The sequence below is a fragment of the Heloderma suspectum genome, chromosome 5 (genome assembly GCF_057233095.1).
Source record: "Heloderma suspectum isolate Gila_16-S chromosome 5, 16-S_ref, whole genome shotgun sequence".
In the NCBI taxonomy this organism is placed as follows: Eukaryota; Metazoa; Chordata; class Lepidosauria; order Squamata; family Helodermatidae; genus Heloderma; species Heloderma suspectum.
Window position 1 is genome coordinate 33,293,926 of NC_139462.1, and position 15,949 is coordinate 33,309,874.

The window sequence follows — 15,949 nt, forward strand, 5'->3', positions numbered from 1 at the left end:
GTGTGTTTCAGATTGAAGTCTTAAGGCTGTAGAGCACCGTTCGCCAACCTGGTGCCCTCCACATATTTTGGAATGTATTCCTGACCATTCGGTATGCTGGCTTGGGCTGCTGGGAACTGAAGTCCCAAATATCTGGTGGGCACCAGTAAGGATGTTGGAGAAGTCCACAATGTATTCAAATGAGTTCGAATTTCTGGGAATCTGATCTGCAGATTCCACAGCAGACTGGCTTTTTCCGAGTCATGTGGATTCCATGGACCCTTTTTTTTTTTTTTTTTACTGGGGGGCGGATTTGCACAAATTTGCACTTGTGGAAGTGCGCATTAGGGCAAATGCACATTAACATGAATGGACATTTGCACAAGAAGAGCAAAATTCTCTCATATCCCTAAATAAATTCAATTCTGTTAGTGAGTGGACAGTGTAACTTAAAGACACCTGATAATCCATGAAACACAGGTGGCATAGATTTAACAAAATCCATACATCTTTAGGCACCAGGTTGAGGAAGACTGCTGTAGCTGCTTCAAAGCTTCATTTGGTTTTAATAAAGTAAGGTAGTAGCGTCATTAAAGCAAAAGAAACTATCCTGGAGTAAGTGGATTTAAGATTAACAAAGACACTTCAGAAAACTTTTAACAAGTCTTCAAGGCTGAAACAAAAGCTGTCTCAGGCCTCTGAAATAGGGAAAATGTAGTCTAAGTAGAGCAATTAGGGAAAGAAAAAAGATTGTAAAGAAGTGATATGAAAATTATTCTATTAAAATACAGGCATTAGGATAGATTTTAGTATGGTTTATAAACCATTTGGTATACTGAAAGCCCCATAGAAATAATAGATAATAATTCTTTGCCAACACAATGAATAAAATTACTAGGTGATTACTAAGACACCTCTTAAATAAAAAAAAAAAATCTGTCTTCAGAATATATACACCTAACAAGCATATCATAAAGCTATGTTACAGGTTCTCATTTCATACACATTTAGGGTGGCCATGTGTCCTGCTTTACAGAGTACAGCCCTTTATTTGAAGATCTGCAGGAGGGCAGTTCTCTATTTGTAGGTGTCCTCCATTTGAAGGGCTGTCCAGTCCAAGTCTGGTTTTTAAAGAGAATGAAGATAAGAAGAGCAGGGGCTGTGAAGCTGCTCATCAATAGTGTGGACAGCAGGCTAAGCAGCGGGCACACAGGTCCCCTGGTCAGTCTTCCCCACTACAGGGACATCTATTGTATAATTATTATACATTATAATAATTGTTTCTAAATTTGTATCTATACATATAAATTAACCTATGCAAATTTTGTGCAGATCTGCCCTATTTTTTGGCAATGCATAAGTGGCTATTCTACAGTTCTATAATTCAGTCCTAAGAGTGGTTCCATGTTAGTTGGATCTCTTTCCCCAACAGAATCCAATGGCCCAGGGTCTCCATAAATACTGATATCAAGAAAAGCAAACAGACCATAGTATCAGAACCTGAGCTTCTATTTCACTATTGTGAATGAACAATCAATTGCAAAACATACTAGAGCTCAAAGTCTATCAATTTTTACCTAAATTTCCCCCCTACATCTTATTTGTTCTTGTTGTTTGGAAGGTTTTTTTCCCTCCAGAAATGGTAAAAAAAAATGTAAATAAGCATAGATACTAGGGGGTTAAAAGCTACAAAAATGAGAGTTATTTACTTTGCTCCAGTAGAGGACCAGGCACAGGCTACTCTAGAACAACCAGGAAGCTAGACACAAAAAGGGAAAAGAGACTATGGAAGGACAAGACTCTCCAGTGGTGGTGACCTGCAAGGTGTGTGCCATGTTTGTTTTCTTGTCTGAGAACAACATGGCCTACATGTGAAACAAGTGCAAGTTGATCACGCTGCTGGAAGAAAAAGTAAGAGGACTGGAGCGGTGAGTGTTGACCCTCCAGGGAATAAGATAACACAAAGAGTTCTTGGACAGAACAGCGGAACTACAGCAGCAAAGCAAAGAACAGAAGCTAGAAGAGCAACAGCAAGCTGAGGCAGAAGAGGAAACTGCTGAGGTGAGGAAAAATGAAGTAGAGGATACTCCTTGGAAACGGGTGACAGGAGCAGAAGAACTAGAAGACACTCAGCACCAGTGGAGGCAGTGGAACTAGGGAACTGTTTCCAGGTACTTGAGGATGAGAATGGAGGACAGCCTGCAGCAGAAGAATTACAGGGGAACCTGCATGACAGTGAGCAAGCTACATGCATAGTAAAACGCAGGAAAGAAATGGTGGTTCAGCTATTAAATAAGGATGGCAAAATGATAACAGATGACAAAGAAAAGGCAGAAGTGCTCCATTCCTACTTAGTCTTCTCCCAAAAGAGGGTCTATGACCCCCTGGCAAAGGTGAAGTACAGGCTGAAGGGGCGGGATTGCAGCTTGAGATTGATAGGCATATGGTCAAGGAACACCTAATTACTTTGAATGAGTTCTAATCTCCAGGGCCAGATGAACTGCATCCTAGAGTAATAAAAGAACTGGCAGAAGAACTCTCAGAACTGCTGTCTATTCTCTTTGAGCAATCATGGAGGATGGGTGAAGTGCCAGATGACTGGAGGAGGGCTAATGTGGTCCCTATCTTCAAAAAGGGCAAAAAGATGGAACCTGGGAACTACAGACCAGTCAGGCTGACATCAATTCCTGGGAAAATTCTGGAACAGATGATAAAGCAATCCATCTGTAAGCACCTTGAAAACAATGCAGTGATTACTCGAAGCCAACATGGATTTGTCAAGAACAAATCCTGCCAGATGAATCTGATCTCATTTTTTGATCAGGTAACCTCCCTTGTGGACTGTGGGAATGCTGTGGACATAATATACCTTGACTTCAGCAAAGCTTTCGACAAAGTGCCCCATGATATCCTGATGAGCAAACTAGCTCAAAGTGGGCTAGATGAAACAACTGTCAGGTGGATCCACAGTTGGCTACAGAATCGGACTCAGAGAGTGCTTATCAATGGGATCTTCTCAAACTGGGGAGAGGTAACAAGCGGGGTACCACAGGGCTCAGTCCTGGGCCCAGTGCTCTTCAACATTTGTATTAATGACTTGGAGGAGGAGGTGCAGGGAATGCTGATCAGATTTGCAGATGACACAAAATTGGGCGGGATAGCTAATACCTTGAAAGACAGAAACCAAATTCAAAGTGATCTTGATAGGCTGGAGCGCTGGGCAGAAAACAACAGAATGACATTTAATAGGGATAAATGCCAAGTTCTGCACCTAGGAAAAAGAAACCAAATGCACAGTTACGAGATGGGGGATACGTGGCTCAACAACACTACAAGCGAGAAAGATCTTGGAATTGTTGTCGATCACAAGCTGAATATGAGCCAACAATGTGATGTGGTTGCAAAAAAGGCAAATGCTGTTTTGGGCTGCATTCATAGAAGCATCGCTTCCGAATCCCTGGAAGTACTAGTTCCCCTCTACTCAGCACTGATTAGGCCTCATCTGGAGTACTGTGTCCAGTTCTGGGCACCACACTTGAAGAAGGATGCAGACAAGCTGGAGAGGGTTCAGAGGAGGGCAACAAAGATGATCAGGGGACTGGAAACAAAGCCCTATGAAGAGAGGCTGAAAGAACTGGGCATGTTTAGCCTTGAGAAGAGAAGACTGAGGGGAGGTATGATGGCGCTCTACAAGGACTTGAAAGGTTGTCACAGAGAGGAAGGCCAGCATCTCTTCTGGATCATCCCAGAGTGCAGGACACGGAATAATGGGCTCAAGTTACAGGAAGCCAGATTCTGGCTGAACATCAGGAAAAAATTCCTGACTGTTAGAGCAATACAACAGTGGAACCAATTACCTAGGGAGGTAGTGGGCTATCCCACACTGGAGGCATTCAAGATGAGTCCGGACAGCCATCTGTCGGGGATGCTCTGACTTGGATCCCTGCATTGAGCAGGGACTTGATGGTCTTGTAGGTCCCTTCCAACCCTACTACTATGATTTTACATCTCAATGATTCTATGATTCTATATCTCAATGTTTAAGGAATAAAACACACAAAGGAATTCAAGAAGACCACCCAAAGTTGATCTCTTGTGTTTGCATTGTAAGAATTCTCAAATAGCTAAACTACTCACTTACTCCCTCTCTTCTCTCTCCCTCTCTCTCAAACGATGAAGTGCAAGAAAAAGTCAGCCATTTTTCATTAGAACAGTACAGCTTTCAATACCTACTGAGTCATCTTAAAAGACTAATTGAGTAATAGGTCATAGAACAGTCTAAAAGCTCCAGTCAGTGCAATATGGAGAGGAATCTTACTCCCAAAGTAGGGAATACCCCGATAAAAGGAAATCTAGCATGTTAAATATATATTAAAAGTTGCCTGTCTCTTCCCCTGAAAAGCCACAAACAACCTCTCAATTTAACGGGAGCACACTTTAAAGGAGGCAGAGAAACTCCAGCTTGCAAGGTGCAAGCAGCTCTGGCACTCTGGCAAGGAGGATGTCCAGCACCACACATATCCCCTTTCCAGAATTATCAGCAAACTGAAGAGAAGGTAAGAAACAGCAAGAGTCACTTGCACTGCTTGGAATATGTTACTCCAACTGTTTCTTAACTTCTCTATAACCTAGCATAAATGAGAGAAAACAATACAGATGCCAGAGAACTGGAGAGAGATAAAGATGATAAAGATCCACCTTAAAGACATACTTGCGATTATCACAGGGTGTTGGTGATGACTACAGGTAATGGCTGTTGAGTAAGGAAACCAAACCAAGATTTGTGTAGCTAATATTCTATTTGTTTTGGATACTCAAGAACACTGGTCTCATCAGGGGCTCAAAGATACATTCTTTCTGAAGCGGGAAGGACCTTAATTACAACTTTTATTGCCATCTTACATGTGAGCTCAAACATAATAAGCTCTTTATATCAACTAACAAGACAAACCTCCTTCTATAATCTGGCAACAGAAAACCAGAGTGGGAGAAAAGCAGTTGTGAGGGAAGCTGCAGCAGGTGGGTGTAGGGCTCTAAACCCCAAAGCAACTCAAGGGGCACCCCCTCCTCAAAACAGCTCAATGATGACTGGGCATACTCAGTAGCCACAGAATGCTCAGTGTCACTTCGAAAAATAATATGGAAAATTGAGGGAAGAAAAGTGGAATGCCCTGCTTTGAAAGAATGGCTAACTGGAACCCAGAACACGAACACTCCTAAGAAGGAGGGGTACATAACACATTTCATTGTAGGTCCCACTTGTGTATCGTAGTTCTGGAATGCCAAAGGATACTCTATAGTAGCAGCAGGCTTTGGATATGTTGAGGAAATTAGGATTTCTTGCTTTAGACTCCAACTGGGACAGAATGCAAGAACTGTCTTGCTAGTTCAAACTATTTGTCTCTTCAAGTCCAGTATTCTGCCTCCTGAAATGGTCAACCAGATATCCCTTGGAAGCTCATAAGCAGGGCAAAATGGAAATAGCCACCTCTCTTTTGTCTCCAAAGTGTTTCTGAACAAGTAGGCCCATTTTAGCTATCATGACTACATAGGTACTCCTATCATGTACAAGCTTGCCTAATCATTTAAAAAGGTGGTGTCCATAGCTACATGTTGTGGTAATGAATTTTATACGTTGCAAGATTACTATATGAGGCCAGGAAGGAACTCTTCCTATGGGGTTTCTGCCTTATATGTTCTTGCTTGGTTCACTTATTTGGCTCAGCTGGACAGCATTATGTAGTGTGTGTGTGTGGGGGGGGCATTAATTGGTAGATGACCATGTCCTGCTGTAAGGGCTAGTCTTGATAAACTTCTCTTCCAGTCCTATGAGAGGGCGAGTTCCTTCACAATGACGGAGAGAAATCCTTCTAGCATCACTGATATTGCTCTGTTAAGCAAGACTAAACATTCTGGGCCACATCACACTATTGTTTCTTAAGCATCTATCCAGTACATTCTGTTCACATAAATGGCTAGCACCATTCTACACAGTATGGCCTTCCATACTTAGCAATTTTGTGATACAGAGAACGGGCAGAGAAAAGACAGTTTAGTATTAAGTGCCATCTTGGTTTGAAAAGGAGCGAAAAGGGGAGATTTTTCATTCTTTCTTTACAAACCATGCACAAAGGCAAACATATCATCATCTAGCAAGAACACTGTTTTGGGCAGCTTGGAAGAAATCAACTCCAGAGAGATCCTCCGAGAACTCTCCCTATGATCTTAAGATTAATAAAGAAGATTTTCAGGCACAAATGTTAATCAGAGCAAACCACCTCAACAGAAGGCTCAAGGCTCTTACCATCAAAGCCATCTTCCTCGGTTCCAAGTTCATCATCTGAGCAAATGTTCAGAACGTTGACCAGCATCTCTGTCACTACAAGAGAAATCAAACAGGAGCGGTGAGAGAACTGGACAGACCCGATGGATCCGACAAGACGGCTGCCCATGTAGTAGGGTTAATGATAGCCACGGCACAAAAAAACAAGCAAACCCCAGCACGGCATATGCCTAATAGCACAAAACATTTGCACTATTTGTGTGAATATACAGCAAGTGAGGTCCAAGATCTCATGTGGTTAATAAGGGATGATTGGTACTGTTTACCACTGAAGGATCACTGCACAAGAAAAGCTGCTGTTTTTAAGTATACACACACTCATCCCCCCCTTTCAGTGTCTGAACTACAAAAAGAAAACTGGACATCCTTTTCGTAGAAGCTTGATTTGTCAGTCCAACTTGAACAGTTTTGGTCAGGCTCTCTACTGTTTCCATTAAAATTTTGCTACTCACCCCCCCACCCCGCCCCCCATGCATTAGGCACAAGGCTGGGGTAATTGGATGCTGCAAGTTACAAAAAATAAAATATTTTAGCTAAGTATTCAGAAATGTTTAAAGGAGGGAAAGAAGACATTGCTGTCTATATGAATGCTCCATAAAATAAGCAAAACTTAACACTGTGTGGTTGTTAATGCAAGCTGACAGCATCTTTAAAGGTCCAGCATCTTCTGCACCAGCAGTCTTTTTACTCTGCAGAAAAAGTGGTGTTTAATTATTTTACTGGACTCAGAGGTCATCCTAAAGGAAATTGTTCCTTCCTTGTATCAAGTTGTAAGGCATCTACAACTGCAAAACCAGCTTCTCAGTGATATAAAAAGAGCGTGAGTCCATATTCTTAGGACTGTTTCACACATTATACAACTACAAACCTGGCTTTGCTATGAAGTGTACATTCAACAGGGACTGCAGCCTTTCCCTGTTCCTTGATGAGTGGACCTGTATGATATAACCATTTTTTATTATCTGTTTGCTGCATCCACACATCACATGTTTAGGTGTACAATTAAATCTTAGATACATGCACCTAAAAACAGCAACATGTGAATTAACCCTTAAAAACTGCAGTTCTGCAGTAAATTTATTATCACTGACAGAAAGATATGCGAGAAATTGCACAGCTTTCCTACAAAGGAAGCATAATTAAAACTGCTGCCCAAAATTACAGACTAGCTTCAAAGTTTGGAGGAAAGAGACTTAATTCTATTTGGTTTTTTTAAAAAATGTTTCTTTTGCAATAGCCACAGTAAATTGGTAAAGAAACAACCAAGGTTTTCATTTTCATTTTATTTTGTCTCTCTTGATGCACAAGTTGAAATATTGCAAAAAGGATTAGTGGAAAGGTACTCTGCAAGTTGAGAGCTTAGTTGTAAAAGAACCCTGCACTAATTACTTCATAATAATAGGTGGACCTTAGCCCATGCAGATTTAGTAATGAATGACAGTTTTAGATAAAGTAGACTTCTACAGCTAGATGTCTTTTGAAACAGCGCCAATTACAGCAGCCTGGAGTGTGTACCATTACACAATCCCTCTTAATGCTGGGAGGTTTTATGGCAATTTTATATCTTAAGGTGGCTAAAGCTGAAGCTATTTAGAAAAGCATCAGAGCTTTAAAGTTATGGATTTGTTAAACTTTGAGCAATGCACAGATTAGAGGCTACTCAGAATATGTTTCTAACCCCCCCTCCCCCCCGACCACTGTCACGGTGCATCACACAACTAATTGAAATGGAAAGTGACTACAACAGAGTGCAAATATATAACGGAAGGGTATATCTGACATTCTGAAATATATATTGTTCTGAAAATGCAACTTTCACTACTTTCATATACCTTTGTGCCCCTATACACCTGCGAGGTCCTTGCATCTTGCATACAAGCCCAAGTTTCTCTTCTTGGATCTTCAGGCCCCTTCCCTCAGCCCCTTTACTACCCACTTCAAAACAAGAATTTTAAAACAATTGCAAGCTTTAACTCGCATATGAGGGAAGCAACAGAAATGCCTTTACAGAAAAGTTGGAAGAGCCAGAGTGAGGCAGAGAAGGACAAGAAGTAAAGCTAAAACGACTGTCATATATTATACTTACTTGGAGGAGACAATGACAACCTTAATCCTGACTAGTCTTTCCCACTCATTTCTTCTGCAAACAAAAGGAATCTCATACCAGCATATGGAACGTGGTCTTCATGCTGGCCCAAGCGGGCTATTGGTGGTTTCTGCTATCTTACACTGGAACTTGCCTTTTCTGAAATTTCTGCACAAATCTAGGTTTGTATGTGTGTGTGGGATTCCACTTAAGTACTGAGTAGGGATGACATAAATCAATAGTTGTCAAACTTCTGATTTCTGTGTTAGGTTGATCTTAACTTTCTACTCTCTAGAGATTTGTGCTTCTTACCTAGAATGACACTTGATGTACACAGGATCTAAAGCCATAACACACCATCCTACAAGGCATTTCATGTGCCCACCCAGCAAAGTTCTATATCCAGCATTTCATTTTAGCCAAGGTTAACCAGAGACTTAGCTCTGGAATTGGTTTTCAGTTCCATATAGTCAGCATCTTCACATGTGCAGTAATACAGAAGTGAGGGCCTTGAAGCACAACTCCACAAGCCCAGAACATATAAAAATATTTTATGTTTTTATATACACTCTGCATGTTTAGATGGCTGGGTAATGCTGGGACCTGTAGGACTTTCTCTCTCTCTAAACATGCAGAGGATTGAGCTCTTAAACTGCCATTCACTCAAAGTCACTCAGGTCAGTTTACAGCAATATAAAAGCAGTAACAATAAAAGCCAATTCATACATGTAACACGCACAACTCAGGTCAGTTAACAACAATATGAAAGCAGTAACAATAAAAGCCAATTCATACATGTAACACGCACAACTCAGGTCAGTTAACAACAATATGAAAGCAGTAACAATAAAAGCCAATTAATACATGTAACACGCACACAAACACACAGGCGCGCACACGCACTCACACCCTACCATGAAATGGCAGAAAGCATTAACACGGGAGCCATGAATAAATCCATATATAAATATTTTAAAAGCCTGAAAAAATAAGAATACATTCACCTGGTGGCAAAAGCTACAAAATAAGATGATCCGGTAAGCTTTGCTTATGAATTCCAAAGATGTAGCACCACCACAGAAATGACTCTGATCCAAAGCACTGATAGTTCTAATTTTCCGCAGGTGTGGGATCTAGAGAGAGATCTCCTCAAGCCCTGGCATTAAGAAGCAGGACTTCCAAGCAAGAGGGCATGGTTTAGTTATATTTTTAGGAAAGTTTGAGGTCTGGCATCTCTTACTTAAAAAATTACAATTGTGTAAACTTTAACTTCCTCATGCCCTGTAATTACTGGCCTGATTAATTTCCATTTAATTTACATCAAATTTGACCATTCTACAATTGTTTTAAGCTATAAAAAGTATTTTAAACTATGAAGATTTCTTATACTCGGTCCAAAGTTTTTTGGGGGTGGGTGCAAGGGAGCTGCATAGGTGGAGTGGTACAGGATAGCAAGAGCCACATTTTCAGAAACATTGACATAAGGGTGTGGTGTAAAGGCTTGAAAATTAGTGACGCTAAACTTTGTTATCATTCCCTGATAACCTATCCCTCAGAAAACATGTATTTAAAAGTTGGAATGTATTTCAAATACAGAGTACCCTACTACAATTTTAAAAAGTATTGTTATTACTGCTATTAAGAAAAAGGTTAGGAACAAAAGGAAATAATCTATACCGACTATATTACATGCTTTTGCTCATTGTAAAGCAAATTCTCTCCTGTGTGGGCTCGTTGACACACTTCCAATGCCTTAGAATGTCTTGTATGGCCAGGTATGCCAGCTCTTTTTTAGAGAACAGCTCCTTTCCTTCATCATACTCTACAGAGAAACAGTTTTCATGCAGAAAACACTTTACATACCTTTCTCTCCAACAAATGGCAAAGACCAGGTAAAGACGTCCATGAAATTTGGAAGCCAGTATGGATGAGGAGAACAGTTAAACTGTCTGATATTCATAACATTGTTCTCATATTTCAATACTGCAGCTACAAAAGAAATAGAAAGAGATTCATTGAGCCATTTGTTATTAACATACGTCCTCTATTAACTTGGGGGCAAAACTTGAGAGTTGGTGTGACATAGTGTCTAAGGGCGCAATTGTATGCAAGTTTAACAAAGAAAAAGAGTCCTACAACTCCCAGCATTTCCCAGCCAGCAAGCTGGGAGTCCTAGGATTTTTCTCGCTCTAAACATGCATAGGATTACACCCTAAGAGAAGCCAGAGGTGCAGTATTAAGCCCTCCTCCTGCCTCGCTCCATGGCACATGTAAAAATTAATGTTGGTGACTGTCTCAAATCTGCAACTAAAAACAAGCTGTGGCCCCGCCCACTCCTGCCATGCAGCTGCTGACAGATTACCCACGAGGGAATGCGGCTCTCGACAGAAAACAGATTGCCCACCCCTGGACATAAACCCAAATAAAACGTAAAAGCTACGACGATGTAGCCAAGCTGAATTGGAGATGGATAGCTATTTACAAATCTGGGCAGGAATACAAACATAAGTTCAATGGATGTAGCTAAGAGTTCTAGACCTTGCAGCTGCCATGTCTACATTTGAGTTTAGTCAGAATACAGTTATCTCTTGGAGCAGAATTCTTTCCAGCTCTGTGTAAAGAACTGCATAGTTTTATCAGCAGAACTGATATGTGAATAGGAACGGTATTTTCCCAAATTCCATTTTCTCTCTCTATAGGATTACACTTCTGGTCGTGTTGGGATAATATACTTTAGTACTTGTCGGGTAAATTTTGATGGTACAAACATACTTCTCCTTTGATGGGGAGGCACCATTTCTCACTAGCGGAACACATTTGCATAGAAAGATTCCTGGTTCAATGCCCAGAATCACCAATTAGGGATCAAAGATAAGGAGATCCAAGTTTGACACTCGGTGCCACTCAAAGTAGCTCCAAAATAGGTATAAAGCAGCTTCTTAAAACCTCCATGCAGTCAGTCAGTACACAAAAGCTTATTTATAAAGGAGGAAGGTCATTTTTTTTTTATCACTTATGCTATTTCACCAGAAACGCATTAGGTGAAATTACTAAAAGTGCAATCGGGCAATTTAAGTGGGCACATCATGCATTAACTCAACCTACAAACCAATATAACTTAATTCATTAACTAATGAACAACATCCAGGTCTGTTTATGCCTTATAGAAGTTAATACAATTGAAATAGAAAAAAGGATTTCACCCCACACACATTGAGGTGGTGGGTGATATGTGATAGACTCTCTGGCATTTTCTTGAGGGGAAAAAAAACAGCTTTAAGTGGGCCTTAATTGGGTTGTGACCAAGGAGCTGGAGGAGGAGAGGTTCCACACTCCCCCCCACCCCCTGCTGTTTCTCTGATCTAAATGATCCTCTAAAGCTGCCATTTGCTCTGTGGAAGAAATGGTGTGGAAAGAACAGGCTTCCCTGACCTGCAGGAAAACCTCAAGGGACTGCTGAACACTACAAAACAACAAGAAGAAGATGCAGCAGATCTAATTTCCCACCATGTCTAGCTTGACTCTGAGTCTACAGAGGAAAAACTTTGCTGTATTTCTGTGTGGCAAAGGATTTGTCGTAATATTAAATTCCAACTATATCTTCACACCTACATCCCCCTACTCACAGTATGAACTACCCAGATTTCTGCTGAACTTGTGTAGGAGATATAAAAGGAACAGAACATATGCTGTTTTTCGACCTTCCCTTTAACGCTATGTTATTTTAGGACAGATACATGCTCTGTTTTCTAGAAAAAGCAAAAATGGCTTGCAGTTCTTTTTATATGAGAGCTATAAGCGTCAGCAATTTCAATTTATTTACTTTAGTCACCTATAGCAGCCTTTCCATTCACATTTAAAGATATCAGAGTAGGATATATTTCAGTATGAAATCAATTAGTAGAATCAATTATGTTATTGTTGATGCTGAAATGAAAACACAGGTATTCCATGAAGTATGTATATGAGGCTCTATCAGTCAAGCTGGGAGGGTTCCCTCACTGTAGGTGAAACATTAAATCTCATCCTTATAATTTATGAAAGCTAATAGGAGACATTTTTAAAAGTAGCTTTAAAATTCCTCTTAAAGAGCAGTTGGCTAAAAACATGCATGTTTTTAGGATTTTGAAAGCTATGGAGTGATGAAATGAATAATTCATTCATAGAATCTAAAAGCTACTTTAACTTTAATAAGGTTCCGCCGTGCATTAAAAACGTGGTTGTTCAGGCAGGCGTTTGGGGTGGGTTAGGGTATTTTAGAAAATGTTTTTATTGTAGAATTTTATTGTTTTAAACTGTTTTATTATATGCTGTACATCGCCCAGAGTGGCTGGGTGACCAGCCAGATGGGCGATTAATAAATTTAATAACAAAATAAAAAAATTAATAAATAAAACTTGCATCACATTAATAACTTATACTGATGCCACACCATGAGTCCAGCTTGCTTGGCCTCGTGGTGGGCTGTTGCGGGCGGGTGGGGTGACATTCTCGGCCGCGATTGGAGGCCTGAGGTGGTGCCACCAGAGGTGGGATGGGGCAGAGAGCCGTCTTAAGCTCTCCACGCCACTCCTTGACGCCTCTTTGAAGCGTGGCTGCAAAGCGGGTGCCTCGCGCTTTGCAGCCGGAGGAATGTGGGTGACGGCAGCTTCGGGAGAGGCGATCGATGCTTTCCTCTGTTGCGCAGCAGCGGCTGCGTCTGGTGGACAGTGGCAGCAGCGGCCTCTCTTTGCCCCGACACTGCACGGCTGGGGTTTATTGCCACGGCATTGGCTGCGGAGGGCAGTGGAGTTTCGCCTCCTTGGGTGCTGGGCAGCCCGGATCACGCCCACTCAGACGATCCCAGGCCTCGCGGACTGGCCAGCCCTAGCATCTGGCCCAGGCTTTCTCTCCAGGGGAGGCTGTGGGGCATCGGGATCTGTTGCACGGGAGCGATTCTGGGTATCTGGCCCCGAGCTTCAGGGGCCAGCTGGCCCAAGGTTTGGAGGTGCCCTTGGGGGGGGGGCTTCAATTTAGGGGAGTTTCTCCTAGCTCGGGGGAGGGCTCCCTGCAGTGGCTCAGGGTACAGGTGGCAATTGCCTTTCTTGACTGAGCAGTCTTGAGCCTGGGGGCCCTGAGTGGGATGACCAATAGAGATCTCTCTTAAAAAAAAAAAAAATCCTTTCTGTTCGTGGGGTTTTATTCCCTAACACTTAATCTCTTGCCAAAGGGCACTCCTTAGCTTCCCAGGCACCAACTCCGGCGGCCCGAATGTCCAGCCAAGATGCCCCCTAAAAAAGGACAGGGGGGCAAGAAGGGAGAGGGCAAAGCCCCTCACCCTTCACCAAAACGGCCTCAATGGTGACATGGGTCTCCATCAGAGGGGGAGGAGGACCCCAATTTGGCGCCGATTCTGGAGCGTCTGGAGGCCATGGGAAAAAACAAAGGAATTATACCACCTATACCTAGGCCAACCACATCGGGTGGGTCTCAGCCTAAACAGACTAGACGACAGACCCAGCGCACACTGCCGTTTTCTCTTTCAGAGCATTTAGATGTTGTTGAGGCATCTTCCAGCTCTGTCTCCACACAGAATCCTGCACCGGCTCCCCCTGCAGTGGAAGGACCAACGTCGGCTGCGACGCAGCCATCCGGGTCGGCGGCAGCCTTGCTTGCTGCGTCCTCGGGGGGCCTTGCCCCATCTGTTCCAGTTGCGGGTGAGGCAACTTCCCCTAACACTTTACAGTGGTTGGGGTGGAGCCGGATGGGGCCATGGGGGAGGCTCCCATGGACGTCAACCCCGAGATGACCCTTTTCTCCATTTGCTGGGGATCATGCTGACCCAAACGCAGTGGGGAGTGGGAGTTTTCCCCAAGTAGTGATGTAGCCCTCACCTGTCCCAGTTACGCCAGCAGGGGGGTCAGCTACGGCACATTCCAGCTATGACACTCTTGCGGCTGCAAGCGTACTGGACATGACCTTCCACCCCCAGACACGTATTGGAGGTGACGCCGCACCCCTTTGGGGGCCTTCGGCAGGACACCCTGTTACTCTGCCTGAGGCTGGCGCACGTCAGCCTTCTCCGGCTACAACGGCATGTAGTGGGTGGGCCCCATCAATGCACCTCAGTCTCAACCCTCCTTGATACATGCAGACCTGTACGCCAATATGGGCAAGGATGCCATACCCACTGGTAGTACATCAATACTGCTGGGTTTTCACCTTTTGCCCACCACTAGGGATAAGACTTTGCATGGAGAATTCATTGATGTTTTCTCCTTGTTATTTCGTGACCTGGACCCGAAAGATAAGGAGAAATCTGGTGATAAGGATCAAGACAAAGGCAGGCGAAAGAAAGTCACCTGCACCTGGGCCAATTGGCTGCCAGGTTTTCTGATTTATATAGGGGTATTACAACAAAAATTCCCTGGGCAGGGGTGGGTACTTACTAAATATCTGGATATGATCTATAGAGCATATTCCAAATACGATGGCAGGGCTTGGCTGGCCTATGATGAGGCCTTTCATATGAGGCCCATAGTTGACCCCTCCCTCCACTGGGATATCAAGGAACAGGAACTGTGGTTTCAGTTCATGATCCCAGCTAGGCTAGGATTTGGCGATAGATCAGACAGTGGTCATATTCTGGCCAAACAGCAACCCACTTCGACCGTTCAGCTGAATGTGGGGCAGGTGGTTCAGCACCGCTTGCTTTGCTGGGAGTACAGTTCCAGAGGCTCCTGTTCCCGAAACCCATGCCGCTTCCACCACGAATGTTCCATCTGTGGTGGACAGCACCCATGCACCACATGTCCCAGATTCAAGGGTTGGTGGGGTCACACACGAGATGGACAAGGTGGTAGGAAATCCGGAGGAGGGCAACAACCTCCTCCCAAAGGGACCTAGCCTGGTCAAGATCGAGCCCCACCGTCAGCTCCTGGGGCAGTATCCGCGGAAGAAAGATGCACTTTACCTAGACCAAGGTTTTACGCACAGTTTTAGAATCCCTTTTCAGGGAGAGCGTAAAGCACAATTTTCTAAGAATCAGAACTCTGTTCTCAGTATGGTCCAGCAGGTAAAAGCCAAAATTGAAAAGGAAGTTGCCTCAGGGCAGGTTCTTGGCCCATTTACAGCACCACCTGTCCCTAACCTACGCATTTCTCCCCTGGGCATTGTTCTCAAAAAGGCGATGGGGGAATACAGGTTGATTCACAACCTCTCCTTCCTAAAAGGTGGTTCTGTAAATGACGAGATCCCAGACCATTTATGTTCTGTGCATTATTCTCCCTTTGATTCTGCAATATTCATGGTCCGGAATCTAGGGCATGGGGCATTGATGGGCAAGTACGACATAAAGTCTGCGTTCTGCATCTTGCCGGTCAATCCTCTGGATTTTGACCTTTTAGGGTTTTGTTTCCAGGGAATGTTTTACCTGGACATGGCTCTCCCCATGGGATGTTCTATCTCCTGCGCCATGTTTGAGAAGTTTAGCACCTTCTTGGAATGGGCAGTTAGAGATAAAATGGGGACCCTGAGTATCCCCATTATCTGGATGATATTTT

At 43.1% G+C, this 15,949-nt stretch overlaps 1 protein-coding gene across 1 annotated transcript in view; it reads right to left on the reverse strand.

The window, feature by feature from the left end:
* PPP3CA (protein phosphatase 3 catalytic subunit alpha) overlaps nucleotides 1-15,949 on the reverse strand; it is a 271,308-nt gene that overhangs the window by 31,253 nt on the left and 224,106 nt on the right. The window contains exons 9-10 of the mRNA XM_084855718.1: nucleotides 10,272-10,397; nucleotides 6,284-6,358 (exon numbers count right to left, since the gene is read on the reverse strand). Of these exons, the coding sequence (XP_084711844.1) occupies nucleotides 6,284-6,358; nucleotides 10,272-10,397 (201 nt within the window). The remainder of the gene's footprint in view (nucleotides 1-6,283; nucleotides 6,359-10,271; nucleotides 10,398-15,949) is intronic.